This window comes from Macrotis lagotis, chromosome 4 (assembly GCF_037893015.1).
Source record: "Macrotis lagotis isolate mMagLag1 chromosome 4, bilby.v1.9.chrom.fasta, whole genome shotgun sequence".
In the NCBI taxonomy this organism is placed as follows: Eukaryota; Metazoa; Chordata; class Mammalia; order Peramelemorphia; family Peramelidae; genus Macrotis; species Macrotis lagotis.
In genome coordinates, this window is record NC_133661.1 from 248,132,289 (window position 1) to 248,160,218 (window position 27,930).

General features: G+C 35.3%; 1 protein-coding gene across 1 annotated transcript in view; it reads right to left on the reverse strand.

The window, feature by feature from the left end:
* Positions 1 to 27,930, reverse strand: part of TTLL5 (tubulin tyrosine ligase like 5) — a 469,247-nt gene that overhangs the window by 114,323 nt on the left and 326,994 nt on the right. The window contains 1 exon segment of the mRNA XM_074235683.1: positions 26,422 to 26,576. Within this exon segment, the coding sequence (XP_074091784.1) occupies positions 26,422 to 26,576 (155 nt within the window).

Here is a 27,930-nt window from a genome sequence, read left to right on the forward strand (position 1 = left end):
AATAATAGAGGTTGTGTATGGCTTGCACATGTCACCTTGTTACAGTACCTCTACATGACTTTGTGAATTGTCATAAAGTAGACAATAAGGAGTGTTCCTTTTGAGTAAATATTAACAAATGAAGAAGAAAGCTAGAGTAATACCTAGAGGTATCTAGACTAAAGTCTATTTGGGGGCATTTTTCAGGTATTGAAGGGTTAAAGTCTTCTGCCCTATGCTGCCTGGCTTCCCTTATTATCACTTTGAAAAGCCACTCAGCTTAGACAGAGTCTGAGAAAGCAATAGGTTTTCTAGCCAACATTTGTTTCCCATTATGGTGAATAATTGCCTTTCCCCTTCCTCTCTATCTCCCCACTGCTTTTCTATATCTCCCCTCCCCATCATTTTATATTAAAAGTACATCAAACACATTTTCCCCCTTTTAATACTTTCCAATAAGCTTCCTCTTTTCAGTTTCAGGGATTATGTCTATTCTGGTTATTCACAAGAGGAGCAGACAGGCAGCTTGGAAGAAACATTTAAAAATAAAGTGAGGGTTGAAAAAACTTATGATAGATGGTGAAAAGACAGGAAGATTCTTTTTTACCATCTGATTTATTCTATATTAAATTAGTTTTGACAATAAGAAAAAGAGGGAATCAGTGGGAACCTTAGGACCTTTAACTTTTGAGGCAAGTGAGGACACATCCTTCCTTAACTTATATTGTTCAGTCATAGTAAAAATCATTTGTGAAATTGAATACTCATGTGTATTGTAAACTTATTTACTCTATTAAAAGCACAACTGGTTATATATGAAAACCTATTGAAAAAAAGTAATGGAATGCAGGGATAAAGTAGAGATATTATGGTCTTGGGACAATTATGAAACATTTAGGTGCAGTTTCCATTCCATATGTTATTAAAAATTGGAGACAAAAAAACTTTCCCTTAAATTCTCTCACAGGCCTGGCAATGATTGAGGCTCAGAGCATTTCTCAATTTTATTGAGAGTACCACACAATACTGATAAGGGAATCAACCATGTGGAAAATAATCTTACTGGACCAAAGTGATCAGCTATTTCATTAAGGGTCAAAAGAAATTTTTCTATTGTAAGGCATTTTGTCTTGAAAAGTTTATAAAACCAAAGGCATAGCTTCATGAATAACACTGACTAACAAGTGACTTACTCATTATGTGGTTCTTCATTGAGGAAGTAGTAGCTATTGATCATCAAGAGGGCAGACCACTGGAGGACTTCTTCCAGAAATGGCAATGGATTTGTACTTACCCATCTATACTTTCTTGGCTGCTCCCTACTGTGGCCTTATTATATAAGTAAGACATCTGAGCAGTTTGGAGAGATGGGGAATCTAAGATTATGGTACATGGTATTTTAAGTTCTTCTGAATTATTTAACTCATCAAAACTGTTTGAAACCAATTAAAATGAATGGATAATGGAATCTATATATTTTCTGTGTTTTTTTAAATAGGATAGATCCTTACTTGAGATAACTTATCTATAGTCCTAATTGTATAAAGGAGGTTGAATCAAATTACCTTGATATCAGACTCCTTTATACCTCCAGTACTTAGCACAATGACACATATAATGCACTTAATAAATATTTTTTGACTGACTGATGATAACTAGAGAATGACAGGATAATATAATGCCAGACATAAGAGTAAGAAGAGACCTGACTTCAAATTCCTTCTCTGATACCAACTAACCTTGGGGAAATTCTGTCTTGGTTTCCCCATCTTATGAAATGCAGAATTTGTTGTACCTATCTCACTTGGTTATGACAATTAATGAGACAATAGGTAAAGTACATGGAGAAGTTTACTATTATTCTGTATAGGGAAGTTGTGAGACTAGATTACATCTAATCTTCTTTGGGATTATTTTCACTAAAGCTCTAACTATTGATTTGTTAAATGGATTAAGATTTAGGATTAAATCACTTAGGTTAAAGGTACAGCACAAGAATAATCCCCTCCAAAAGTGGTATGATTTTCAAGATTATGGGGTGGACATGCTGAGATATATTTGTTCAGTTTTTCCCTGAAGGGAGCACACGTGAAGAGGATGTGGCTACTTATGCTGAAGTGGGAAGATGAAACTTCCAAACCAGATAGATCATGGAGATGATGGAATTGAGAGGCTGAATTTTCAAGAGAGGATCACTTGATAAGAAGAGAGAGTAAAAAAACAAACAAAGGAACACAGATTGATGGAGATGGGCAGCTCAGCTCTGGGGAACTGAAGAAAGGGTTCAGTTTCCATAACTAAGAGAGAGAGCTAATCAGGAATTTCCTGTGGGCAGAGCCCCAAAGAACATTAGCTTAAGTGGGTGAGTTGAGATAGTGAGTCAGGGCAGAAGAAGAATGAACCTGGGAACTCAGGCCCCAAAATGCTGAGTCTTCAATATTCTAAACCACTGAAAGAGTTTGCTCAGCTTAGGCCATCCAGGAGACAATCAAGCCTAACAATGGAACTGGAGCTGATGAAGGAGTCTACAGACTGAGAAAGAAGTGATGAACTGAAGCTTGCTGCAATGAACTGTTTAATGTTTTAAAACTATGTCAAGTTAAGTGAGACTTTAACAAAGTGACTTATTTCCAGTATAGTATAGGTTAGTCTTTATACCCTTCAGCATGGTAAACAAAGAATTACTCTGTGCCTCCTGTGTTGCAGGACACTGTGTTAGATAGGGAAAATAAAAAGGCATAAGGCCGAAGTATAAACTTCAGATCCTGACATTCAAAGCCCTCCATGAGCTGGCTCCAGTCAACCCAGCCTTATCTCATACTTACTCCCTTCTTAATATAACTCAGTATTTTAACCAGACTGGACTTCCTAAGAATCCTATTCTCATCCTGCCCTCTGCCATCTCTGTCTTCGTCTATGCTATCTCCCATGCCTTCAATGGGCTTCTTCTAAAGCAAAAATGCTATTCATGAAGCCTTCCCTGGTGCCTGTATGCCAAAGATGAATATCTTTAACTCCTCAAATTGCCTAAGGCATTTTACCAGGATTTGTCCCTGTGTTTTTCTGTACATGCCTTCCCTTCTCTTAGACTGAAAGCTTCTTGAGATTACACTTGTATCAATGTTATCTTTGTATACCTCAGCAGAGTGCTTTGGACATAGTGGGTTAAAAAACGAATGTTTCCTGCCCTTCATAGATTTATTATTGGAGAGAAAAATCAACTAGCATAGCTAGGTGCCAAATGAGTGATGCACATTACCGATGCTAGAAAGTTGAGAGGAGTCAAAGATGCCTAGTAGAGAGCACCAGGGTGGTCCAAGGTGGTTTGAATCGAGCATGTGTTAGACCACAGTGAACATGGTTGGAAAAAGGGGCACGATCACAGAAAAAGAAAAAGGGGGGGGGGGGAAGAAGTGAACTAAGGAGGATGGAGAAATGGGGAAAAGATTCGCTTTGAAGAATTCCCTTTTAAGACTATGAGCACTTGAGTGGTGATAATCAAAAGTTATCTTAAGTTTATCAGTAAATGGAATCTGGTTGGGTGCATATTCTCACTTCTTGAATGAGAGGAAGATGTCCCTGAGTAGTACCAATTTCATTATGGTATTGGGGAGGAGAGGGTAAGACATATTTTTCCAAAGTAATTATTTTCCAAAATAATGAAATGATTTTCACTGGAGAATGTTGGCTCCAACCAAAGCTTTGTACATAGCATATGACTAATAAATATTTGCTGAATTGAACTGATTCTTCTGTATGGTTCCATTTTGGTCTCACCTCTGATATAAATAAATGGATGGGACTAGGAGAAATACAGTGGAAAGGGAAACAGAAAAAAGTTGGTTTCACCAATAGTGACATCTCAAATAAAAAAAGGCAAAAGCATTGTATTCACCTAACTTCAAAATTGAATATTTACCTTCCAAACAATCATACTCTTGTATATACATTGTTCATTTACAGCAAAGAAAAATGTAATACAGGAACATGGCAAAGGAGTCTGTGAAATGCTGAAACAGCATACCTGGCAGCTGCTAAAACAAAACTTCAAAGGTTTGGCCTCTTTGAAAACCCATTGAGGAGGACCCACCCACTCCCCTGGCTTACCACAGCTTCCCAAGGAGCTGGTACACTTAACCACTTCCGCATGTTTGGCTCTATTCCCCAATACTATAGAAGCAGCATATGCAATGTCAGAGCAGCCAAGCAGGTGGGTGGGTGGGTGGAAAACCGTGGTTGAGAAGTAGGCACCTCATTCCCCAATGTCTAGCCTCAGGCATCTCAGACAATAAAAATGATAACATTGGGATCCACTTCAAAAAATCCTTTTCACCCTGAAAACCAAGCCAGATTGACTGAGACTAGCACTCAGAAACCTTTGGGTTTTCTCATTCCCAAAGCATTAGAATCCTAACACAATCAGAACACAAAATAGTTCAAGAAAAGCATCTGTAGCAAATTTTTGGGCCTGAACCGAGAGGACAAAAGATTGGGAGAAGACCCTCAGATGACAAGTAAAAAAATGCCTCTAGCATGATTTATTACTCTTTTTAAATCCCATTTAGATCATAACAGTTCAGACTCTTGTCAGTTTATGCTTGACTATGATGATTTCCAACAGGTCCCTCTGCTTAGCTTTGTTTCTGCATATTATCAATCTTTCCATCATGTCACGTAACTCTTTCAAAGCCTTCAAATGCTCCCCCCAAATTTACTGGATAATTCCTAAGCCTGGAATTCCTAAGCCTAATTCCTTAGCCTGATCTCACAGGAACTCTTGACACCCTTTCAGTTTATGACCAACATAACTTGCTTCTTATTGCTTTTACTTCATTAATCTGAATCTTCCAGACCCTTCAAGGCATTACTCAAATCATATTTTAAGCTCCCCAACTCAAAACTTCCTTCTTCCCCTCAACTCCTGAAATACTTATATTTTTTCCTGTTCAATTAGTCATATCAAAGACATGTTAAATTATAAACTATACAAGGCAAAAATAAGTATCAATTGTCTTTCCACTAGGAATCACAGAATCATAGGTCATCTAAATCAAGTCATGCTCTTAAACATGAATTCCCTCTACAATATAAGTGACAAGTATAAGCCTTGACTTGATCTTCAGTGATAAAGAGCACATTAAATCCTGGGGCAGCCTATTCTATCACAGTATTATTTATTAGGACTCCCTCTACTTTTCCTCCCCTTTTTTTCAAGATAAAATCTGCTTTGCTTGTTTTGGGAAGGTACAAGGGGGACAATTTGGCTCCTAGGTCTATCCTTGCAGGACAAGATAGATGGCCTCTCTTTTGTATGACAGTCAGTCAAATACTTGAAATCTTTCTTCCTGGTTAAATCTTGTTGCTTTTTAACATGTAAGGTATGGTCAACAGCCCTTCATCCTTCTGGTTGCTCTGCTCTGAATGGGCTTTGTTCTATCAATGTCCTTTCAAAGACGTGGTACCAAGAAATGAATGAACACTGTGGATGTTATCAGAAGAACTTTCACCTCCCTTATTATGAACACCCAGTGGCTCAATGCAGCTCCAGAGTAATGACGATTTTTTTTAAAGTGGAAATACTGTTTACTCACTTTGATTTTTATTTTCTTTTATTGATCTGGATTAGTGATTTCAGTGGTGTGGAGAACTTCTGCTTTGTAAATGCCCACCACTGATGCAGATCAGCAAATCATCTGTAATTTAAAGGTGTAGCCAGTTGCCTGGGCACTTGCTGAGAGGTTAAATATTTTACCCATAATTTGAATATAGTCGTCCGCTATCTTCTGATTATCCCTTCCCACAAGCCCAATTAAACCATAAGCTCCTGAAGAGTAGGGACTGACTTTTGCCTTTCTAATCCTTAGTAAGGTACCTAGCAATTGTTATTATTTAGTTGTTCCAGTTGTGTCCAACTAACTCATGACTGCAGACCTCCATGGAGTTTGCATAGAAAAGATATTGATTTGCCATTTTCTTTTCCAGTTGCAAGAGGTTTGCCCACAGTTAGGAAGTTTCTGAGGATGAATTTGGACTCAGGTATTCCTGACTCCAAACCCAATGCTCAAAAAATGGGAACTTTATGAAATCTAAAGGATCATCCTGATTCCTCATCTGGCCACTGGACCAAGATGCCTTTGGAAGAGAAGGGTAAGCTGATGATTTAGAACAGCACCTCCTCACTCAAATCCAATTCATGTTTATATCATGGCATCACCTTCCTGATGTCATGAAATTCTTAAACAACAAAGGACAAACATTTTATCATCATCAATCCACTGTGCCACTTAGCTGTACAAAACATAGCCATTTAATAAATGTTTAATGACATGTAGTATGTAGCAGAAGCAAGATTTGCCTCTCACATAGAGCTTTCAGTTCAGAAAAATCCTAATTTTTCTCTCACAGAAACTTATCTAGTCATACAGTGTATTTAACTATTGAGTAGAAGTTCTCAAAGTGTGGTCAGAGGATGCCCAGAGGTTCCTAATAATACTAAGATGCTTACACTTATAATAAATATTGATATAATCAACATAAAAAACTCCTTGAAGGGGCTCTCAGTAATTTTTAAGAGACCAAAGGGGTCCTGAAATCAAAAAGTTTGATAACTGCCATCTTATGATACTGCTATAAAATCCTCATTTTTTTCATTGGGCTCCAGCTTCTTCCTTCTCCAATCCATCTTCCACCCTTGCCAAATTGGTATTCTGAAAGTATATATCTGATCTTGTAGCTCCTCTGCTCAAGAAGCTTTAATATCTCCTTTATGTCTCTAGGTTAACATAATCTTTCCTTATTTAAGGTCATTCATAGACTGACTTCGATGTATCTTTCCATAGTTTCAAATTATTCTCCCTCATTCATTCTTTGTTCTAGTTAAATTGGCTTAGTGGTTTGCTCCTGTACACAACATTCCACCTCCCATCTTTGAGCACTGTATCTCCTATCCTTTAGGCTTAGAATAAGGTATTTTCTCTTTTCTACCTCTTGGAATTTCTAGTTCCCTTCAAGGTTCAGAAAAACTGCTACTTCTACAAGAGACTTGTAATTCTACCAGCAAATTTGTGCTCCACCTTAAAAAGATACCTAAATTATGTTTTATTTATTTTGCTGTTTATATGTTGTTTTCCCCAGTAAAAAGCATACTCCTTCAGGAGAGCAACTGTGCTCTTTTCTGACTGTATTCCCAGATCCTAGCACAGTATCCAACATATAATAAACATTTTATTAATAAAAACTTGTTAAACTCAAATAAATTTTATCTTATTAGATTTACATTCTAGTCTGTTGGGTCTTCATTGCCATTCAAAATGTGCTATAGCTCTCAAGTTTCATGTCATCTGCCATTTGATAGGCATGATATCTATGCCTCCAAAAAAGTACTTGGTCAAAAAATGCTAAAGAATAAAGGACCAGGGACAATTAACCTGGTTTTACCCAAGTTGTTATTGATTCATTAATGAATAGTCTGCTTTTTAAAAAGATATTTATTTTTCATTCTACATTTATCAATTATGAACAAAAACATTCAGATAAAATACAGATTGAAAATACATAAGATTGAAAACTCATGACTTAAAATGTATCAAATTAGCACATATATATCAACTTTAACAAAGTAACAAAAACATGTTTGCTTATATTATTCTGATTTCTTAGATCAATAAATTTTGATTCTTTTTTTTTTTTTTGGTTTGTTTTTTGCAAGGCAAATGGGGTTAAGTAGCTTGCCCAAGGCCATACAGTTAGGTAATTATTAAGTGTCTGAGGTCGATTTGAACTCAGGTACTCCTGTCTCCAGGGCCGGTGCTCTATCCACTGAGCCACCTAGCTGCCCTGCTATGATTATTTTTGTATAATTATTCTGATTTTGCTTTCATCACTCTATATTACTTTATAAAGTCTTTTCATATTTCTTTATCTTGTTCATACTTAAATGACTATTCTTTGGCTCTAGATGATTCAACAATTCCTGGATCCATCTAACTATAATATCCTTCAGCTCCCATCTCTCCACCTACTTCATAAGCAAAGTACGAAAGATATTGTTAAATGCTTTGCTGAAAACCATGCATATATCTATGGCAGTCCCCTATTCTACCTACCACTTTAGTATCCTAATGAAAAACGAAATGAGATTGTTCTGGCATGACTTTTTCTTCTTGATGTCATTCTGGCTCTTAGTGATCACCATTTCCTTTTCTAAATGATTATGCACTACTTCTTTAAAAGTACATTCTAGCCTTTGCAAGGAATCAACTAAAAGACTAATTGCTCCCCTTATTTGAAACTTGAAACATTTACTTTTCACCAATCCTATAGCAAATTTCCCATTCTCCATGATTTTTTCAAAGATCACTATTAGCAGCTCAGTAATCACATCCACTAATTCTTTCAAGGTCTTAGGATGTAGTTTGTCTGGGCCTGATGACTTGAACTTATTCAGGGTACTAGGTGCTTTCTTATCTCCTTACTTATCTTCAGTTTCCTCTCCCTGTTAGCCATTTTTTGCTCTATCCTTCCCAGTTTGAAGATTATTCTCCTTGATAGAGAAAACAGAAGCAAAATAAAAGATGAGTAGTTTGGGGTTCTCTATGATGCTATCAGTGTCCTATTCATTCTGAATAGCAGTCCTATCCCTTCTTTTCCTTTTTGCCCCTAAAACATATTTTCAAAAATACATTTTTAAAAGCCCCTTTGTTGCCCTTATCATTCATCAAAGTCTTAGCTCATTATGAGTTTTAGTGTTCCTGATACTATTTATACTGCACTCTCTTTTGGACATTCTTTTGTATCTCTCTTCACTTACCTTTCTTCCATCTTTTATATATTTTTTGAAACTGAGATTGATTAGTGAGTTCCCTATACATTTACACTGATCTCTTTGGACAGCTTTCTATTTTCTTCCTCATCAGAATTGTTTGTGTCAGTCTCTTCATAATTTCTTTCTTGAGAATTTACCATCTTAGACCAACATTTCTTGTAGAATTTTATGCCCAACTTATCTTTTCTCTAAATCCTTTAAAAATCATTCTTCTAAAACTTAGGTACTATATCAGACTATACCTAGCTTTCTATTTCCTCTCAAAATTCCAATCATTTCTACTTCAGCAATATATTTTCCTTTGTTGTAAGAAATGAGCATATAATAACAATTTTTCTCATCCCTTCTTCACTTTTTTTGAAATATGAAATGATTGAATCCAGTCAATAATTGAACATAAGCTTTGCTTTTGACATTCAAAAAGAAAGTTCCTGAAGATATGTGAATAGTTCAGTGTTCCATCAACATTAAATCAATCCCTTATGCCAAGTACAAGCTGTTTCATCTATTCTTTGTCGGTTTCCTCCTTTTTGGCTAGGTCCAATGACGATTATTTTTTGTTCTCCTTTTGTTAATCATCACCCAACTGTGTTCCACAATAATTCCTTCTTCTGATTTCTGAATTTTCTAAAATCAACCAATCTTTACTCTACTTTTTTTTCATTTTTTTGTTTTTTGCTTTTGAATAAGGTATATCATTTCAGCACTCCATTCCAGTCATAAGTTCCATTCTATCATGTTCCAGTGATACTTAGGTGGTCAAATTTACCTATTTATGCCAAGAAATCTAGTTTATCTTATTTATTACCTATAATTGAGTTTGTGGGTTTTGATATTTAAATATTATCTCCTGGGAATTGTTAGCCCTCTGTACTGATGTTTTTTGTTCTATGTTATTGTATCTGCTGTGTGGGCAATATTCTCTTTACCTGTTTTCAGTTTAAAGCAGATTTGTAAGACTTAGTTTATTTTTCTTGACTATCATTAAGTATAGTCCATCCCTGGTCAAAAACATATCACTATAAAATTTTAGAAATTTAAATAATTACTAGCATTTACAAAGCACTTTAAGGCTTGCAAAGTTATTTATATTAACTCATTTGATCCTTTTCTCAGTCATCATCTTTTCAATCAAATATTATTCACTTCCAAAAATATTCCTTGTCTTCTTAAGCCCCTACTTTTAAACAGAAGAGGTGATGAAAACATCTTTCTGATTGACTTCATTCTGGGTTGCAACTGTAGATCCACAGTCTTTGCAGCACAAGAAGCTGCCTACTTCTTAGAAGAATCAGCTTAACCTCTCTTGTAGGTATTTTTACCATTTCTCTCCTCAAATTTATTCCATTAATTCCAAATCTTCAGTCTTTCTTCTTCTTTTTCTTCCTTCTCTATGTCATATTCTTTTATTCCTCTAACTTTCTGATTCAGTTTAGGCTTTGTCTCTTCATATATTCATTTTCTACACACACACACACACACACACACACACACACACACACATATTTTTCCTTTGAAATATTTTCATATTATCAAGAAACACATCATTTTTGCATAATTAGCTAAAGAGAGAGACATTCTTTCAGCTCTTTTACCAATTCCTCTCTGCTATCTCCATGTTACATATACTTAGGTATTCTTTGTCATTGATAAAACACATAGTACATTCTTTTTATTTCATAGGAAGTGAAGTTCTTAGTTCTTTGTCATTCTTATTGACAGATCTATGGCTAGATCATGTAGTTTTTGCTTATTGGTCTTGTTTGGAATTTTTAAACAGTTTTGGCCTCCCATTTTTTTTTCTGGAGCTTTCTCCACCTTTGTCCCACTAAGCTTGCTTGGGTATCTTTAACCTGCAATGAGCATATATTCAGATTAGTCAACATGTACAAAAGAATTAGCACACCTGCATCCAAAAAGTAGTCATGTCAGATTAACTTAATGTCCTTTTTTTTTTGCCAGGATTACTATACCAGTAGATCAAGTGGATACTATAGATATAGTTTACTAGTATTTGAAAAAAATATGATGGAGTAATGTGGTCTAAAAATCCAAATCCCATAAAAAAGATAGAGCAATGTGGTGTGTATAATTAGGTATAGTTAGAACTAGCTGTGTGATTTGCTGTCAATTTGGAAGGCAATACCCTGTTTTTATCAAAGACTTCAGAAATGATACACATAACATGTTTGTCAAATGTGTAGATGACAGGTGGTTGCTGTCCTTTGTGCTCAGAGGACCACAATCATTATCACAGTGTCAGAACACAGTGTGTCTGACTGTGGTAAAGCTAGGGATAGGCAATATACTAGATAAAAGAATCCAAATCCAAGAACATAGTGACAGACTTTAGCAATGGGCTGAATCGAATAGTACAGATTTCATAGGGACAAATGAGAAGTTTTGGATTCAACAAATCAATTTCACAAATACAAAATGAGGGAGATTATGATTAGAAAGCAGTTTGTTGGGGCGGCTAGGTGGCGCAGTGGATAGAGCACTGGCTTTGGAGTCAGGAGTACCTGAGTTCAAATCTGGCCTCAGACACTTAATAATTACCTAGCTGTGTGGCCTTGGGCAAGCCACTTAACCCCATTGCCTTGAAAAATCTAAAAAAGAAAAGTAAAAAAGAAAGCAGTTTGTCTGAAAACAAGTTAAGCATTTTTAGTGAGTCAAGAGCTCAACACACACCAAAAATATGATCTGCAGCCAAAAAAACTCTATTGCATCTTAGGATGTACTGAAAAATCATAGTATTCAGGCCTAATATGTGAGTACAAGTTCTTCTCAGTCCTGGTCAGATCATCAGTGTAGTACTACAGTTCTGAATACCACATTTTAAGAGGTACCATGGTAAATATCATTTGCGAAAATCTGTTTGCTTCTAATACAATTATTAGACAGGGAAAAGTATTCTAAAAGTTGTTGAGGGTTTTTTAAATGTGGATAGGAAAGTAGATATATGGATTGGAACTTGTTAATGTTACACTGTTCTGTCTTTTTCTAGAAATAAAAAGGTCTAAAATGTTACTCTGTTCTGTCTTTTTCTAGACATAAAAAGATCTAAAATCTTTTTCTTGGCTCTTGAAAGCTCTCAGAGTCATCTTGAGAATGGAAATCCTCTGCATACCTGGAGTGGTATAGTTCAGTCACTTTTTTCACCTTTTTTCTTCCATGACATTTCTATTTCTTTTATGAGCTAATTTTAGACTGAGTTCCCAATGTGATAAAACTATTCTGTCTTTGATAGTGAAGAGTGTTTGTTAGGCAATCTTTGCAGGTCCTCGTCTTTCATCTATTTATTATCCAGCTATATGCTTAAAAATTTTATTAGGTATATTATTTTATTGTAGGTGAAAATGTATCCAATTAACTCTTATAAGGCTATAGATGCCATGAAGACAAAAAACCCAGACTCATCTTGCATCTTTTCCAAGACCAACCATAGTGGCATCTGCATTTCATTGACTGAATTCTTCTAGTACAGATGGCAGTTCACTGATATGCAATTTTTGCCCAAACCTTTCCATAAATCCTTCATCAAGGATTTATTCCTAAAGGCAGGATGTCTTTTTCTGGTTCCTTAAATATTTTGTGAATGTGAGTTTAGTATTTGGACTTTCCATTATCTCTTGCTCTTATTACATGAATAGACTGCATTCCTTTCCAGTCAGATGCTTTTAAAGTCAGTTCTTATGTGCCAATCATCATATGATGCTGGTTACCTAAAAACAATATGCTTATCTTTTCATTCTCTTTTTGGAAACATTTTGAATTTTTCAAGATTATGGTATTTCATGATTTGTGGAATTAAAGAATCATCATGATGAAATTGATCTTAAAAAATGAGCTTTTACTGTAGTAAAACATATAGTAGTCCCAGAACAAAGTACAAAATTTCACTAACATGATTTAGACCTGTTCCCTTCCATTTAGTAATGAGCCTAGCTCATTATCTAACTGTAGTGTCAGTCTACAGTCTATGAACTGATGGATGAATTCAATAAGTTTGCTATTCAAATGCCTGTAATAAACAAGGCACTATGTACTTCATAGCTTTGCAGATGGAAAAGTGGATCCCATTTCAATGACTAGGGAACTCAAGGAAGTACTACACTAAGGAGTTCTTGGACTTTGATTAAATTAGAACAATGACACAGTAAACAGGAACATCTAGACTTACATCATTATCCATAGCAATGCCAAGTATCTTTGGTAGCTATATTTCTTCCCATTTGATGCCTCCCTTAATGTTGATCTAACAAAGTTACTTCCAAATGTGCATTTTGCTAGGGAATATTGTATGCCTTAACACACACACACACACACACACACACACACACATATGTATGTATGGCAACGACTTTGTATCTAAACAGAATCTGTTCCCTGACAGTGATGTGTATATTTGGAGTGCTTCTGAAATTGCATTTTTATCTATCAAGTCAAATATTGGACTGTAATTAACAAATGATAAATATAGATAATTCTTATACTTTATAAATCTTTTAGGCAATTTCGGGAGTCAGAAAACTGGAGTTAGCGTCTCTACTCCACTACCTACAAACTGGATGACTGGAGAAATCTGTTGATTTCTTGGGGTCTCAGTTTCCTCATCTATAAAGTGAGTGTAGTTTGAACTAATAAATGATCTATAACATACCTTCTAGTTCTATGTCCTAGGTTCTTAAGATGTATTTGGCCATAAAAAAATTATCTGGGAAACTAGATATTTTATTCTCATATTTTCAATATATAAATCAACTAATCTCATGAAAATTTTATAGGGATGGGGTCAAGATCTTTTAAGAGACCATTCAGGTGAATTCTCTCAACATTCCTCTCCATCAACTTTAAAATAATATGTCAAATCAAATTTTGGAGTGGCAGAGTCAACAAAGGGTTAGTTGAGACATTTTTCCAGCATAAGAAAATTTAGGAGGACAGGAGTAGAAGTTTGTGACTTCTTAAAAAGCAGAATTAATCAAGTGGAAAAAAGAAGTACAAATGTTTAATGAAGAAAATAATTCCTTAAAAATTAGAATTAGGTTAGTGGAAGCTAATGCCTCCATAAGACATCAAGAAAAAATTAAAAAAAAGTCAAAAGAATGAAATAACAGAAGGAAATGTAAAATATCTTATGGGAAAAACCACTGACCAGGAAAATAGATGAAAGATAATTTAAAGAATTATTGGGGGGGGGCTAGGTGGCACAGTGGATAAAGCACTGGCTCTGGAGTCAGGAGTACCTGGGTTCAAATCTGGTCTCAGTCACTTAATAATTACCTAGCTGTGGGGCCTTGGGCAAGCCACTTAACCCCATCTGCCTTGCAAAAAAACCCCCAAAAACCTAAAAAAAAAAGAATTATTGGACTACTCTGAAAGACATGATCAAAGAAAGAACCCATACATATTTTAAAAAATTGTCATGGAAAATTGCCTTAATAGTTTAGATTCAGAAGGTAAAGTAGAAATTGAAAGAATCTACTGATCATCTCCTGATAAAAAACCCCAAATACTATATAATGTTGCTATTCTGTATTTATTATATTAAATGGTCTTATGTCATATCATGTCATGTCTTGTCATGTCATAGCCAAATTTCAGAGCTCCCAGGTGAAAGAGAAAAAAATACTTAAAAAAAATTCAAACATTTTGTAGCCATAGTTAAGATCACACATGATTTAGCAAGTTCCACATTAAATGAGGGGAAGGCATAGAGTATGCTATTTTGAAAGACAAAGGAGTTAGGATTCCAACTAAGAATAATTTACTTAGCAAAACTGAGTATAATACTTCAGGAGAAAAAACACATATATTTAATGAAAAAAAGGACTTTCAAGCACTCCTGATGAAAAGATCAAAGATGAATCAAAAATTTAAGATTCAACACAAGATTCAAGAGAAGTGTAAAAAGGTAAACATGAAAGAGTAGTCATAAGGGTTAAAATCAAGCTATTTACATTCCTATGTGAGGAGATGAAACCTTTAGAGCACAGACACAGAGTATGGATGAATTGATTATGTTTGAATGATTTCCAATAAAATGAAGGGCTAGGAAAGAAATGGAAATTTTTTCACATAAAAGAAGTACACAGGAATGAGCTTTCCATTGGAAGGGAAAATGAGGTGGTTGTGGCAGGCAATACTTGAACCCCATCCTCAGTGAAGCTGGTTAAAAGAACAAAGAATAAACACACACACAGAGACACACAAAATACACAGGGTTATACACAGAAATGTAACTTAATAATAGTGAAATAGGAAGGGAAAGGAATTATAAAAGGGGTGGGGAATATAAAAAGGTAGGACAGAGAAAGAGAGGCAGTGTTTAGAATTAAAACAGACTTTTGAGGAGGGACAGCATAAAAAGAGAAGAAGATACAGAAGAAAATAGAATAGAGGGAAATACTATGAATGACAGAAGAAATAATTCTAGCAGAATGGATTAGATACAAGAATCTAAAAATATGCTCCTTACAAGAGATACACTTGAAAGAGTAATTATGATCTCAGACAAATCAAAAGCAAAAACTGATCTAAATAAAAAGGTGTAATTATAAACAATGGAGTAATATGAAACCTTCTTGTAGCAAGTTTTCTCTGATAAAGGTCTCATTTCTTAGTATATACTTAGTATAGAACTGAATCAAATTTATAAAAATGAGACCATTCCCCAATTGATAAATGATTAAAGAATATAAATGGACAGTTTTACAGAAGAAATCAAACCTATCTATAGTCATATGAAAAATGTTCTAAGTCCCTATTGATTTGAGAAAAACAAATTAAAATCTGAGATACCACCTCACACTTAAAGAAATTACAAATGCTAGGGGGATGAATTAATGAATTCTTGGTGAAGTCACTTGTAATAAACTTGGTCCAACTATTTGGAGAACAATTTGGAACTATGCCCACAAGGTTGTAAAACAGCAATATCACCTCTGAATCTCAAAGTGGTCAAAGAAAAAGCAAAAGGATTTTTAATGTATAAAAATATTTATAGAAACTATTTGTGGTGGCAAAGAATTGGAAATCAAGGGAATCCTGATTAATTGGGGAATGGCTGAACAAGTTGTAGCATATGATTATGACGCAGGACTACTGTGTTATGGGAAATGACAAGAGGAGTAGTTATAGAAAAACATAGTAAGACCTATATGAACTGATGATGAAAAGTGAAGTGAGAAGAATCAGGACATCTTTATGTATAGGAAGTGTAATGTAATGATGATCAACTGTGAGATTTAGTTATTCTGATCAATATGATGATCTAAGACAATTCCAAAGGATTTATGATGAAAAAATGTTATCCACCACCAAAAAAGAGAAATGATAAATTCTGAGTGCAAATTGAAGTATAATTTTCTCACTTTCTCTTTATTTTTCTTGTTTTTAAAAAATATGGGTAATATGGAAGTATGTTTTGCATGATTTTGTAAGTACAATTTATATCACAAGACATGTCTTCTCAGTGAATTAGGTGGGAAATAATTTGAAACTCAGAATTTTAAAAATGATAAAAATAAATAATAAAATGTTTTACAAGATTTTAGGGTTGGGAAGGTAGATGTGTTTATGGGTAGCTGTTGAGATTTCTCTGTCATTTGGGGGGGGCATAATAATACTGACTACAATCTTTTCTATTGGGGAGGGGATATCATTCTCTTTGAGATAATTTGAAAAATCCATCCCCATATATCTTTAAAATGATACCACTTCTAGAATAGATTACTAATTATTATTACTAATTATTACTGAGCTCTAACTCTTCTTCCTGATTCCATTCTTTTGACTTCCTTACATGGCATATAGTGGTGCTGCTAGGAATAGCTAACCATAGAGATACCAGTACATCTGTTCTATTTCATATCTATTTATTGTTGGTTTTCGACTTTCATCAAGAAATGCTACTGGAATATCTCATGCTATGCTATTTTCAGGTTCATTTTTCCATTTAATGATTTTTGCCATTTTGGGAGGAGATTCTGTTTATAATCTTCCTCAATGTGCTTAACAAATAGTTCTGAATTCTAAGCCTTAACTTTTTAGTGGATTCTAGTATTATTCTTAAAAGAGTGATTGGGTAATATGAGTACAATGCCAGGGCCAGAAACTGGATGCCATGCCATATGATAGGTAGCTGATGAAACTCAGAAGTCCCACTGAATACCAGTAAAAGAAAACAGGAGATTTTGGAAGTAAGCCAAAAGCAAATATGACTGAGTTTCCTGTGAGTGGTCAAGTGGTGGTGGTGGTGGTGGTGGTGGGGTTGGAGGGCAATCCTTTGTTATCTTATCTCTCAGCAAGGGAAGATGATTAGGTGAATACTAGTTTGTATGGTTTTGGAGATCTCTATGTTTTTTCTTATTGTGACAATTGTTAAATTTCTGTAAAATATGGAGATAAGTTGTTAGAGATGATGCAAACACATGTGATGCCTAAAAACCTTTAACCTCTTTCATTTCCTAATGTCTACTACATTTTCCATCATCTGCAACCAAGTGGCAAATTGTTCATTTAATTGCCAGTAGACATAAAGTGAAATCAAATTGTCTTTTTTTTTTTTGCTATACTGAGTGGAATCTAAAGTCCATTATTCCATTTAGTAGCAATGTTTTTATATTTTATACCTAATTATACCACATGCTGAGAATGTTTATAAGAATATGATTTAATTTCTCAAGTTTTATATTGAATCAATGGTCATTGGACAAAGATAGCACAACAGTCAAACTAACATTCATAAGGAGTATGATCCTTTAAATTCTTGACCTTCTACCACTTTGCTACTCCACTCTAGATCAGAGGTATCAAACTCTAGCTTGCAAAAGTTTCAAGTATTACCTGGATCAGATTAAAATGTAAGGGGGGAATATTTAACAAAATAAACAGAGATACAATAAAACATAGATGATGTTAATTTTTGGTTTTGGCTCAGTTATTATTTTCTATTTGAGTTTGACACCACTGGCCTAGATGAAGGAGACTACACAGTAGTGAGGGATGTTTTGTATTTTGATTTCATGGATCATTACAGTAAAAACATTCATTACCCTGCACCAATTTTAAAATGATATTTATGCCACTCCTCAGACAGCATGCACAATCTGCTACCTATATCTTGTATACTCAAAATCTTTCCAGGTTGCAATCTTCTCCCCTAGGTTTTTTGAACTTGGGGTCACCTGAACTTATAGTCCTCAACAGGACTTCTTTGGAGCATTTCTGTACCTAGTTACTGACTAATGTTTGTGGAACTGGAATGACTGTCTATGGAGTCGATGATATAATGGGAGGAAATCAAGAGTAGGGAAGGGATCTTTTAGAGCTGATAAAAACAAGGATCTGGTTAAGAAGGACCAAGGAGGTGTAAGGAAAGAAAATCATTATCATCTGAGACATTACTGTCATTTTCACCCTTACTGTTTCTCAGTAATTCAAGTTTGAGATTTTTAGCTTGCTTTAAGAATCTCTTTTGCTTAAAAGTTCAAATTTAATTTTCTTGTTATTGTCAGTGTTACAAATTCTACTTAAAGAATGAAATTAAATTCATACTGATTGTGCTATGATATGACCTAAGTTTAAGTATGGAATATCACACAAAATAATTAAACCTATTTCAAGAAGCTTATCAAATAATTGGTTATTGGCTCTATGACTGATTATCTGTCTCATTGGTTATTTGTTGATTAAATTAACCATCATTCTATATACTCTACACCATCAAAAAATACAAGTAGGGATCTGAGTGTGGTAGTGAATGCCTGTAATCCCTACTATTGGGGAGGTTTGGCTGCGTTCAGAGTTAAATTCTAATAGTGTCAGCATTAAGTTTGGCACCAATACACAGTGAGTGCACTTCTGGGAGAGAGTGGGGGTCAGTCAGGCTATCTATGGAGTAAATGAACTGGTCTAAGTCAAAAATGAAGTAGAACTGTGCAAATCAGAAGTCGGATCAGGCCTATTAGTGGCTGCTGCACTTCCAGCCTGGGCAAGAAAGGGAGATCTAACATTCAAAAAACTCCCAAACTCAACCCTGGAATAAACAAAAATCTAGTTAAAAATACTTTGAATATAATTGAAAACATGATCCTGCCAAAGTGATAATGGAAATTATAGTTTTAAAATATGATTAATTTCTAATTTCCTGAACTCTCAAATGTCCTTTTTCTGATCATATATCTCAGACAACCTTAGATTTCCTGCCAATCTTTTGGTACACACTTCAATTGACTTAAACTTTAGTTTCTCTTCACTGCCTTTATTTTGAAAAAAAATTTAATCACCAATATTTTAATTTAATAATCCCTATTTTACACTGAAAATTTGAAAACTGAATTCATCAAATTTTTCATGCTGTGTTATAAAATACTAAAATTTATGATTGTCTTTACTATTTTTCATTATATTGTATAGAAAAAACTTCACTCTAATAAAATTAAATATGAAGGAATCTTTTTTCCTCTCAACTTCTACATTCTAGTTCTCTAAATAAGAAAAATGACTTACTTGTTTTCTGTTATTGGACATGAGTTAATATTAACAGGCTAAGGGTAGCTAGGTGGTGCAGAGGATAGAGTACTGGTCCTGGAGTCAGGAGGACCTGAATTCAAATCTAGTCTCAGGCACTTAATCATCACCTAGCTGTGTGACCTTGGGCAAGTCACTTAACCCCACTGCCTTGCAAAAAACAAACAATAAAAACCAGATAGGCTAGAAATGTAAAAGAGACCCTTTAATTAAAGACCCTTTAATTAAAGAACTTGTGAATCTAGCAAAACTTCTACTCTCCTCCTTTCCATTCCATATTGCTTTCTCTGAATTGAAATGATAATAATAATTTTTCAGTAGTTCTCAGCAGGATCCAGAGAAAAACATATAAATATTCCTTCATCACTGTTTGGGGAACCCCTGCCAAACATAAACTATGTGGCTTGATCCAACTAATACATGTTAAGATAAGTGAAGAGACAGGTTAATTCTGTTATGTTTCCTCTATTCTAATGAAAGACTTCAATTCAGTTTCACACCTGGGCCTATCTTATCCTCTTAAAACTAAAATGTTAATCTAATTTTCTTGGAAATTTAAAAAAAGCAGCATTTCCTAGCTGTTACTGAAAACCTTAATGATTTGAAGACTGGTTATCTTGTTTGAACGTCTGTATATTAGACACCTAAATACAATTCCATTTAAGCTAAAATACAAAAAAAAAAAATGTAAGAATGGCATATCACAAAGCAACCTAAAATTAATTTTTAAAAAAAGCAACCTGAAGTTTATTTCATCTTGTAGAGATGAGTAGCACTATACCTTTCTCACCATGCCTCTGGCACAATGCCAATGTCATTCAACGCACCTAACCTGACCATTGGCAAGAAGCCCAGTCATATTTATTTTTGGATAAACTCCAAAATTTCCTAATTTCTTTCCCTAGTATTCAGTGGGGTGCCTGGGCTGTCCAAGCTGCCTGTATCTGGCAGAGTGCCCAGTCATTCTAGTCCTGACATAGTATACACATTACCCAGCCATTCCTGATGGATGAGTGGCACCAGAAACTTCCAAAAAGTTCAGGTTAACATAAGGTAATTACTTTAAATCCTCCCTTTAGCATTATACTAAGAGTAAGTCTCTTGTCAGGGTTATAGGTCATGGAATGAATTAAGAAGTGGAATGGTCCCAAATAGAAATGTACTGTCTTTACAGGGATTCTTTTAAAGGAAAAAAGGAAAGGGAATAGGGAGTGAAATCAGACTTCTTATATTTCTGAAAGAGGAAACAATTGTGAAAGGCTTTCTGGGTTTCTCTTTTTTGAAGACTTTTAGGCAAGAGAATCATATTATATAATAGGAAAAAATACCAAATTAAGAGCTCTAAGATCCTACAGAAAAAGAGTTACCTCAAAGTACAATCCCTCAGGATGGATGGAAAATATGAATGTATACTGGCAGGAACATCAGGCTTCAATGGAAATTTTAGCTTCCAAAAGGAGATAACTGAAGGAGGGCCTGCTGAGGAGCAAGTCTCCAGTTAACAAAGAAGGTCAAACTGAGTGGAGGGGAAAGTAGGTTGGTCTCAGTCTGATGTCTATCAAAGGACACAAGGAAAAGATGTATAGCTTTTAGTTCTCTCTCTTCATTCTGCTTGGTTGTTGCTAAACTATAAGAGCACACTTATGTTTCTATTTCCTTTGTTTACTAGGGGTACTCATTCTCCTCAGAGTCAATGTGCATATTAAGAAATGGAATATGGGGTGGCTAGGTGGCGCAGTGGATAAAACACCAGCCCTGGAGTCAGGAGTACCTGGGTTCAAATCCTATCTCAGACACTTAATAATTACCTAGGTGTGTGGCCTTGGGCAAGCTACTTAACCCCATCTGCCTTGCAAAAACTTATAAAAAAAGAAATGGAACAGAAAGATTCCTACTAGGTAGGATATAAAAATTCTATTTTTCACTCACAGGATTCAGTTTAATGTCCTTGAATAATATGAAGCCACTCTGCACCTTTTAGAGAATCACACATCTCCAATGCTTAATTCACTATGAACTTGCCTATATTATATGATTATAAAATGAACTAAGTAAATGTAATTCATACTATAAATTGTTTTTAATCTTGATCCATCTGTATCACCCAATTCAACAAACATTTATTAAGCATTTATTACATACAAGGTACCGTGCTGGATGGAATACAGAGATAAAAATAAAACTGTCCTTGACCTTGAGCCTTTAACTAGGGGGGAATACAACACACACCAAAGTAAGAAAGTGCAAAGTAATTTCAGGAAGGGCAGATAACTTAAAACCAGATGGATCAGGAAAGACTTCAAATGAGAGATGACTAGAATTCAAGAAGGAGAGATGAAGAAGAAATGCAATTCCAGACTGGAGTGGAGCCTATGCAAAGGTGCAGCAGGTCAAGTTAAGAGTGTAACAGGTTGGGGTGGCTAGGTGGCACAGTGGATAGAGCACTGGCCCTGGAGTCAGGAGTACCTGAGACACTTAATAATTATCTAGCTGTGTGGCCTTGGGCAAGCCACTTAACCCCATTTGCCTTGCAAAAAAAACCAAACAAAAAACACCTAAAAAAAGTGTAACAGGTTACAGATCAGTTAGTCTGGAAGGTAGAGTGTGTGAAGGGAAGAAATATGAGATAAGTCTGGAAAGGTAAGTAACAGTTGTGCAGTGTTTTAAGTTTCTAGTTGAGCAGTTTATATTTTATCCTAGAGGCAATATGATACAATATCAAATTTGTTAGTAGAGAAGTACTTTAGGAATACCAAAATGGTACCTGTGTATAAGGTAGCCTGGAGAAGAGGGAGACTAGAGATAGAGAGATAATTTAGGAAGTAATATAATATTCCAGTCAAGAGATGATTAGTGGCTAATCATGGGAAAATAGTTGGATAAACTGAGAGAAAGGGATAACTATTAGAATTGTAATAAAAGTAGAAATGATAAACTTGGTCACGAATTAGAAATGGGGATTGGTGGATGAAGACTGTGGAACTGTGACTTTCAAAGATGTGTCCTCTCCAGGAAAAATGCATTTAGGAGGAGTTATACATGTTAGGGAAAATATAATGAGTTCCACTGTGGAAATTTTGAATTAAGATCCAGAAGAATAGAAAGATGGAAGTCTTTAGGAGGCAATTAGCAATGTGGAGCTAGAGTTTAGGAAATTAGAGGGTTATATGCATAGAGAATCCATGAGAGCTGAAAAGATCACAAAAAAGAAAATGGAGAAAGAAAAGAAGACCAAGGTTAAATCCTTCAAGGAAACATCAAGCTTAACTAGTGGATTAGGTAAAATTACAGTGAAGGAATGGTCAGATAAGAATGATGTAAAATAAGACAGAGTAATGTCACAGAAGCCCAGAGAAAGAGAGAGTACTGAGGAAGAAGGACTGGTTGGTAGTGCCAATAAACATAGAAAGGCAAGTAGAATAAAGATTGGTAACAAGTCATGGATTTAACATGTAAGTGATCAGATCTGGTACTATGAGGAAGTAACAACAATCTGCTCAATATGTGCTTGACCTAGACAAAATTACTCTTGAAAAGGATGCCAGAAATCATTCTTCTGCAAAGATGATGGGACTCCTATGTACAGTATGATAAAGCAGTTGAGCAGAATCAGTTGATGAAAAATTGTACCACCTTCTAATCTCATCTACCTTTAGTGTCGAGGAATAGACAAATACCTGGATTCTGTGTATTAAAAAGCCCTAAAAAACCAGGGATGGATAAAAATACTTCAGTGACAAATTCTGGAAAAACACACAAAAGGGCAGAAGCCAGAAGTTCGTGGGATTCCCTGACAGCTCCATCCACAAAGAAGGACTGGACTGGAACAAAACAAAGCCTCAGGTTCCTGCCAAGCTGTCTGAGGCCCTGTCCTTCCCAGATCATTCAAAGTAGCAGCAGCCACTGCTGCCGCCAGGACTTCATAGTAAAGTAACCCTTTTAGCTCCCACAGAGGAAAACCATTCTATTAACTCAATGAATGCTAGAGAAAGAAAAATGTGCCCTTCCTGTTGTGGTTAGGTTCTGCGGAAGTCTGGCAATAATAAACCAACATTAATAAAGTCTGAGCACCTAATTATCTATTGTGTCTAGAGAAAGAATAATTCTATTGGATAAAAACATTCAAAAGGTTCTACTCTCTTTTCAACCCCCCCCCCACCCGCCCCAACACACACTTTATTGAGTAGAAAGGGGCCAAGGCTCTTAAGCATCAGAATTTGGAAACCATAATAGCAACTTTTAAAGTGGGGTATTGGTGGTAAGCACTGCAAGTTCTTATGACACACTATTTTAGAGCCTGCCTTGCTTTGAAGGAATACTTTAGCCCTTGATAATTGGGGTCCTAAACATTTTGACCCCAACTCTTTTCTGGAGAAGAGCCTGCAGTTAATCTCACTTATTCCCTCTGAAAAGAAACACAGAAGAATGGCTGGCCAAATCCAATTCTACTGTGTCTAGGGAGCTACATGGCCAGGCCTCAGACTGTCTGGGCAAGTTATAGGCTTTCTGTCTTCTCTCCCACAACAAAGCATGAACTCCAGACAGACTGAAAGAACGAAGGGATTTGAGGAGCTGAGCTCACATTGACCTATAGGAGACAAAAGCCCTGGGGATGTATTTGAGGTTGTTTCCAAGGCGGGGTTGGGGGGGAAAGGGAAGGGAAGAACAAGATTGTCTGGTGAAAAATTTGTGTGATCCATAAAAGTTAAGAACAATAGGAACACCAAAGGGAAATAAAAAACAACACTCAGAATTTCTGTGAGTCACTAGTTTTCATTCCTGTGGCTACCAAGTCACTGAATCCTCCAATATGTTGAGATGAAACATATAAACAATAACAGGATTCTCACTGAAAACTATGATTATCCATTTTTTGGTGAACTATCAAGTTTATAAGCATTGAAATTCATTGTCACAATATAAATACTAATAAAATGGTAAAAAAGAATAGTAACATTTATTTAGCACAAAAAATTATTTCCAGGGAAATTAAAGTGTTTTTATTTTTGTTTTTGCAAGGCAATGTGGCTATCTTCCTGACTGAGGGACCAGGGCTCTATCCACTGTGTCACCTACTGCCTCAAGATCAAAGCATGTTACAGATAATCCTGAAATTCCTGAAATAGTCTCATTTGCAAATTAATTATGTTTTTTCAAAAAGAGATTTTGTGAATGGATTAAGATTTAGGAGTAAGTCACTGTCAGAAATTGGACTAAACTTCTATCTTTGGGCTTTGATGCCAGTATTTAATCAACTCACTTAACCTTACCTGTAACTATAAAAAATGGCAAGTCAATAAACTGGGGTTAATTCTCCAAATGACAAATGTTTCCAGAGACAAGAATTGAGATAGAGATCCTTTATGGGCTTAGATTTTGGACGGTCTTAGCTAGGCCCTAACTCATCCCCACTTATGTACTTCAGGAAAGTCATGCTAATTATGTGACAGACCTTAAGTTTTAAATTTACTTTCAGCTATTTTTGGGAATTCAGGACAGAAGTATATCTCCTTAGATGACCCTGGAAATGATCTATTATTCTAGGAGTCCTATACAACAGGAGTTATTTGAGGTCAAGTTAAAATCTCCAGGTCTCCTGGGATTGTCTTAGATAAGAATGGGGACTAGTCTTTTGGGATAAAAGCAGAGTAAGGCGGTAATTTATCCTTAATTTTATTGAGAAACATTTTTATCTCATATATAAAGGAAGATTTATGTTTTTAAGGATTTTTTTAAACCAATTTAGATTCCAACCCTCCTAGACCAGTAATGGTTCTACAGAGTTGGTATGGAAAAATTTAGCACTTTAAAGCAAACTTGTTGAATTGAGTTTCTCTGAATTTAGCTAGACAAAAAACATAGGGACTATTTTTAGACCCATACTTGAAGGGCTTTTTTTGCCCTTCCCAGAGAACCTGTGTACTGCTGGCATAGCCTTGGAGAACCTGAATAGAAGTGAATTTTCTGAAGCAAACTAAGTAGCAAGTCTAACTCTAAGACTTACAATTATAATAATTAGATATGGAAACTGTGCCCAAGTTCTAGGGTCACTATCTGAAACTCAGAATAAAGCAGAATGCCAACAAGATGCTGGCACAGAATAGAGAAGAGGAGAGCTACTTTATTACCTAGAGGAAAGTTTATTATTATTACATGATTACTCTTTTGGTCACATTGTATTTACCACCTTTTTCAATCTCTAGATGAGCTAAATAAAGGAAAGTTGGCTTTTACATATTTTAAATATGAGGAAAATATTAAGTCTGCACAATCCATAAGGTACACATTAATTTCTCCATGATCTTTACCACTTCTTTCTCTTTTAAAATGATTTTTTAGGGGCGGCTAGGTGGCATAGTGGATAAAGCACTGGCCTTGGAGTCAGGAGTACCTGGGTTCAAATCTGGTCTCAGACACTTAATAATTACCTAGCTGTGTGGCCTTGGGCAAGCCACTTAACCCCATTTGCCTTGCAAAAAAAAATGATTTTTAAAATACTCCCTACTTAGCTAGCTCATTAAACTGACACTAAGGATTTTGTTCACTTCATCAGAAACTTTTTTAAAAAGATACATGTATGCATATGTATATAAAGATGCATATATACATACAAATTTGAACATACGTACATACACTAGATATGAAAAGATAACATCTTTGCTGAGATTTCTATGCTAGAAGTAAGGTATTATGATAAAATAATATTGAGATTACTGTCCGCAAAATAGGGAGAAAACATTAAAGGTTACTATGATAACATTAATTAACATTAATAACAGGGAAGGTTTAAACAATATAAATTCTTACTCTTTCACACAGAGACTTGTCCAACAGTGTAGCAGGGGGTTTAGATTCATGTGACAGAGCAGAATCAATAACTCCCAAACACTTATTAAGAAGATATTATTATTCATTCAAAGGTAAAGCTACTGCTAATCCTGTGAGAAGACTTAACACAATGCAAAGAAATCATCCCTCTTTACAAGCTTACTGTTGTATAAATTGCTATGCTTATATAATTTCTTTGCCTTTCATATTTCCTATCTAACCCAAAAACCCAAGTCCCACACCATTTAACATACCTGTTTACTGGTGGGCTGGTCCTATTTTCAGAGATTTGAGAGTCTGAATGTGCTGACCATGTTGGACCTCCAGAACTATGTACTGGTCGAAGGGTAGGGGGAGTTGAGGCACCTGTTCGAGTTGTGACTCCACTTGCCAAATTCAGATTTGTTACCTAAAAATGAAAAGGGAGAAAACAAAACAAAATAAAACACTGAAGTTATAAAGTTTCAGAAAGTACCACACACACAGGTGAAACCTGCATGTCAGCTGTGAATACAGCTAAATATAAACTTTAAGTCTAGAAAATATGAGTTCAAATCCTGCCTCAGACACTTATGACTTTTGTTACTCTTGGCCACAATCTCTCAGCCTAAGTTGCCTCATAGGATAATAACAGAATCTACCTTATACATAGGTGTGTACACATACACACACACATTACTTATCAAACTTTAATAAGCTACATAATCCGATGATTATTGTTGTTCTTATTAAATAGTTGGTAGATGCCAGTCAACATGAGTCAAATCAGTGGCTAAGACAAAAGGATCTAAAGGTAGCAGGGGTTTAGATTCATGTGACAGAGCAGAATCAATAACTCCCAAACACTTATTAAGCAGATATTATTATGAAGAAAAAAAAAAACATGTAATAGTAGCTACAGAACTCCCTCAAAGCCAGGAAGACCAAGGTTCAAGTTCTGTCTCTGATACATACTGGTTATGTGACTCTGAACATTCCTCACTAGACAATTAGGGCTATAAGTAGCCTAGAAGGGGTCGACCTGCCTTGGTAGAGGAGGTTTCCTACCCTAGGAATTCTCAGTGAAATTCAGGTTCCAGTTACTAGTTCCATATTTTGTGCTGAGTTTTGGGGAGGGAGTACAAAAACATAAAAAGAGAGATTCCCAACATACATGGGAGATAATTGTCACATGCATTTCAAAGGATGATTTGTAAGGTTTTTTTTTTTGGATGAGACTTATGATTTCATCAGTGTACCAGCATCTTATCTGCAATTTATAGTTTTAGACAGTTAGTTGCCTTAGAGGAGTCAAGAGGTTTGCATGACCCAATAAGTATCATCTTCCTGATTCAAAAACTATCTCTCTACTATAGCTTGTTGTTAATCAATTCACAATACCAGGTAAAAAAACCGATAAAAGCAAGTTGAAAGTAAGAACATGAAGTGTTATGGGAGTTTTAGACAAGGGGAAAAATCACTTTTAGGTCAAGAGAGTTAAAAAAGACTTCAAGGCTGGAGTGAACTGAGTCTTTAAAGGTGGGTAAAATTTGGACCAGGACCCAAGAAGAAATATAGGAAGGAGGAATAAAGGTATTAAGGAAGACATGATGAACTAGAAACAATGAATAGGGCATACAATTTTCAGAGTGGTCAAAGAGATCATTTGCTTTGTTTGACTATACCCATTTGTTATAAGAGAGGACTTCTATTGGTGGAAGTGGATGCAAAATGGAAAAGAAAGAAAATATTATCAAGAAAAGATTTTTTTAATGTCTGAAAGA